The 4780-nt window shown below is 30.8% G+C and overlaps 1 protein-coding gene across 1 annotated transcript in view; it reads left to right on the forward strand.

The window, feature by feature from the left end:
* LOC108909201 (xaa-Pro aminopeptidase ApepP-like) overlaps window positions 1-3254 on the forward strand; it is a 137125-nt gene extending 133871 nt beyond the window's left edge. Inside the window, exons 6-10 of the mRNA XM_018713456.2 lie at window positions 740-959; window positions 1017-1250; window positions 1340-1414; window positions 2485-2657; window positions 2757-3254. Coding sequence (XP_018568972.1) covers window positions 740-959; window positions 1017-1250; window positions 1340-1414; window positions 2485-2657; window positions 2757-2957 — 903 coding nt within the window. The 3' untranslated portion in view covers window positions 2958-3254. The remainder of the gene's footprint in view (window positions 1-739; window positions 960-1016; window positions 1251-1339; window positions 1415-2484; window positions 2658-2756) is intronic.
* The last annotated feature ends 1526 nt before the right edge of the window (window positions 3255-4780 follow it).

Below are 4780 nucleotides of genomic sequence, written 5' to 3' on the forward strand. Positions count from 1 at the left end.
TATGTAACCCTAAATATTGCTGGGTAATGATTACGATGTTTTTATAAACCATTAAATATATTAAAAGGATTTATCAACTGTATTTTTTATTCCAATAAATATATCACAACTTCCTAGTCTTTTTTAATTACCTAATCTAGTTTTTTAAAAACATTACAAAAAATAATCTGTTGTGGATAATTTATTGTTGATAACAATGTACATGGGATTTAGGAAAAATGTATATGTTTGAAATCAATTTCGTTTTTATCAAATCTTTCAAATGTATTCCCTCCTTGCTGTCAGCTGATTGCGACGTTGCCACATTAATCCTCAAGTCAGACAGAAATGCAATTATTGGTTTCTGTTTCTAATTAATACAGCTGTACTATGTTCAAAACTTTAGTTTTACATGAAAAATAAGATAATGGAAAAGTTTTGTTTCACAATTTCTACATTTTTTTCTCAGTTAAAATGAACAACTTTCAACAACAATATCTCAAAATCTAGATTAAAAAAAATTTGACGCATGGAGGGAGCACTGGGTAATACGCTATATAAATTTCAAGTCCATCTGTGCATTTTAGTAAAGCCGATATACCTCCTTAATATGTTATTTTAGAAAATAAGACATTTTTTGAAATTTCAACATCCAGTATCTTAAAAACGAAGCGTTTTCCCTTAATTTGAGCCTGAATTCAGATTTTAAATTTGAACAATTAATTTTTAAACATCCTGTATAACTCGTCAGCTGTTTTAGGTTGCAGATGATAGAGAATTTTCTCTGCACGAAAAAAATTTGGTTCAATATTTGGACGAATACAGATATGAGCAATACAAAAGTTTTGGAAACAGTTTCCGGACTGTAGCTGCCTTTGGACCAAATGCTGCTTATCCAGAATACGAACCCACCCCTAATACGAACGTAAACATTTTTCGAAACAGTACGGTAGTGTTGGATTCTGGCGGTCAATATTTTGGTAAGAAATATTCTTTAAGATGTGTAATATCTTTTTAATTTGAAAATTACGTTCTAGGTGGTACCACAGTAGTGACAAGAACTGTACATTTTGGTGAACCAACAGATGATATGAAAGAAGCATATACCAGAGTTTTAATGGGATTGATTCAGCTGTCTTCGCTTACTTTCCCAAATAAAACAAAAATGGCTGCAGTTGACGCTTTAACCAGAGCTTCATTGTGGGATATTGGTCTGGACTACGAACAAGAAACTGGACATGGAATAGGGGCCTTCCTAGGAACACATGAATGTAATTTTATGCAATAACTGTTTATATGACAATTTGCTAGCTAGCTATAGTTATATAAAATTTACTCAATAGTGGCTTTTTAATTTCAGCTCCCATCAAAATACACTATGACTCAGAAATCAGTATGCATCAAGTGTTCAAACCAGGGTACTTCCTCACCAGCGGTAAGTAATCTTGACAATCCAAAAAAATATATACAAATTTTTCTAAATTATTTCAGTTATTCATTCATATTAAAAATACAACAAATACAATGTGGTCCAATTTTTGGTCAGGAAACTTCAGTAGATGACAGAACAACTGATTGTAAGTAAAAAGTTTCATATGAATATGGGGAGTAGAACTCTTCGTTTTTTATGTTAAAATAAAAAAAATCCAATATCTCTGAGGATATTCGATGAAATTTTAAAAATGATTTATTAATTAAGCTCCAATAATGGATGAGTTCGTTTACAATTAAGTCGACCACAAAATTAAGCAATTTGGAAATTCTATCAACATTTTTTATTCCCAGTGGAATTGCTTTGAAAAAAGATATCTTCCATCTTATTCGAAAAAGAGCATTTTACACTTAGTATTTATTTTATTTTACAATAAATTTAGAGTACTGCCCAGTTAGTTCGATAAATCTTAAAAATCCAAATATAGGTACTATTTTAAGTTAGGTAAGCATAATTATAGGTATTATCTCTGAACCGGACACCCTATGCTCTCCAGAATTGCATTAGCTTTTAAGGTTCTAGCAAAAGCTTAAAATGTATGTTTTTTCATGTAATTTCTGGAATCGAGTAGCGTTGTTCGATTCTCAAAATGGCTGATACAATATGGCCGCTGAATACCATGATTGCCGTGAATTCAAGATGGCAGATCCAATATAGCGGTCGTATAGACCCTTGCAATACAAAATGGGAAGTGAAACCGCAAAAATGTTTACATATTTTTTCTAATTTAAACAGACTAGGCGTTGTTTATTGTATTCATTTCTAGTGCTCAGATCTTTATCTTTGTCGTTCTTAGGGTGTTAGCAAAGAGAACGATATATCTAGATCACTACGAGTTAATTTTCGTAAACACCTGGAAAACAAAGCTTTCTACATCGGACGCCCATATGACTTTTTTTGTTTAAAATCGTTTGTTCTGTCACCTGGTGCAGGTGCAGTTTCCGTATTAGAACCTGGACCAACCTCTATTTATATTATATTAAACTCCTTAAGAATTTTCCAACATTTTTTAGGACCAGGATATTACAATGCAGGTGAATTTGGTATTAGATTAGAAAACATCCTAGAAGTTTACGAAAAGAGGTGGTTAGAACGCACTGGGCACAAATTTCTAGGGTTCAAAACCATCACGCTTGTTCCCTTTGAAATGAAATTGATAAAGTTGAGTTTGTTATCGACACAGCAGGTTGGTACATAAATGTAATTATGTTAAATACGTGAGGACAATGAGGACATGTCTAAACAGGTTTCTGAAACACCTAATAATTTCCTTTTTCTCTTCTAGAGAAAATGGCTGAATGAATACAACAAGCAAATACGTGAACTGGTTGGAGCCAAACTGAAGAGTCAGAATCGAATGGATGGGTTCTACTGGATGATGGATAGAACTAAGTACGTTCCGGAACATGCACATACAATTACCACTCAACCTTTATTGTTAATTATATCCAGCACTGTCCTTATATTAAAGACGTACTTTTTATGAAATAGTAAATTATTACCTAATGTATAAACAAGGATACTGCCTATAGATATGTAAAGTTAGATCATAAAAGTGAGATCACCTCAATTTTTTTTGTAGTACAATTCAATTTTCCATTACTTTTAAAATAAATACAAATATTATACACTTTTTTATTTCTATCTCTATCTTAAATGTACTTGGTGGCTTTTTAACGTTGATGGACTATAAAATTTAGCACATGCAACGTATTGTTTATAGATATTTAAGTACCTATAGGTATTGTAAATTTTGTAAAATGTTCTGTATCTATTATTTTTATACCTATGTATTGTTTTTTTAATGTTATAAATTGAATTTAATATATAATTGACAGTACTTAGTCTCCCAGTTCAATATTAATTAATGTTATTTATAATGATCCTAATATGATTACTACTTTGAAGAGACAAAATTTAATATCAGTGCTATAGTAGATAAATAAATGAAAGCAACTTTTTAATTTTCTCCATAAACGTAAATTTGATTGCACTCTCCATAGAATGTACACAAATTCTTTGCGAATATGTATTATTAAAATTAAGACAGAAAAAAATTTTCTGTTATTTTTATTGAAAAAAAGTATGTTTAAAAATAATATTTTTTTAAACGGAATACCAGACCGGTCAAACATTTAGAACCTAAAAAATATTTTTGACATTTCACCAATGTAACAATAGAACGTACACCGTATGTATAGTTGGTATAAAAATTTTTATGATTTCTTCAATCGAATTTTATAAAGGGAAAGTAGTAGTACAATATAGTGGTCTGTAATTAAATTGTAGTGGGTAATTTACCAAAATTTATTACCAGGGAAATTGCGACACTCCTCTACCACAACTTATACACGTAGATAATCTTTTATAGCAGTATTATACAATTAAAGATATCGACACATTTCACCCTAAATATTTAAAATAAAATTAAATGACATAGATTTTAAATTATACCATCAGCGGAAGTTAGTTTCCTTATAATTCGGGAACGCGTCAATAGAGGCGCTGCTGTAATGCCAGTTGGCAGGAAATACAGAGTTATCCATCTACACACTTTGCTAATCTGTGGCCTTTATTTTGTTATTTACTTACATAAAGGGTTTTTTGGCGAGCCAAACCACATAAAACCCGGTTAGCTCGAGTTTGATTGTGTTAAGAGTTTGAGTTAACATTTGACAGAACTCGCAAAAATTCTTTTGGTTTGGATATCTAATCAATAATGAAATCGTAACCTATAATCTATGATAGTGCTCGTAGCTCAAGTTGTTTAATTATTTCTTATATACTATACTTGTTATTCCTAATCTGAAATGCAGATCCATGAAAGAACGTTAATGTATGGTTATTAAATCAAAATGGGTTTACCTTGTTCACAAATATTATCTATTCAAACGCAAATGTATCGTCTAAAAGGAAGTTAATAAAGATCTATACAGTACAATATATAAAATGCATATTTACTATCTAATAAACGATTAAAGTTATTTGGATCCTCGATTACTATTTTTTTATTATCAATTTCAAATATTACTTTGTATTTTTTGCAGTGAATCCATTACCAAATTTTTTTATTTACAACTTAACCTATCCAAACCTCTAAAAAAACGAAGTAGTGACTACTAGGTACGAAACAGAAAATACATAAACAAAGATAGAAATATTAACTTAAGATCCAAACCAACCCACAAGTCCGGTTTGATGGTTAGGCAAACTCTGCCAAACCGGGTTAACAACATTTCTCGCCAAAACGGCAAACCGCAACAAACTATAGTTAACCGGGTTAGCGGTTTTCTCGCCAAAAAACCTTTA

The sequence above is a fragment of the Anoplophora glabripennis genome, unplaced genomic scaffold (genome assembly GCF_000390285.2).
Source record: "Anoplophora glabripennis isolate ALB-LARVAE unplaced genomic scaffold, Agla_2.0 scaffold305, whole genome shotgun sequence".
In the NCBI taxonomy this organism is placed as follows: Eukaryota; Metazoa; Arthropoda; class Insecta; order Coleoptera; family Cerambycidae; genus Anoplophora; species Anoplophora glabripennis.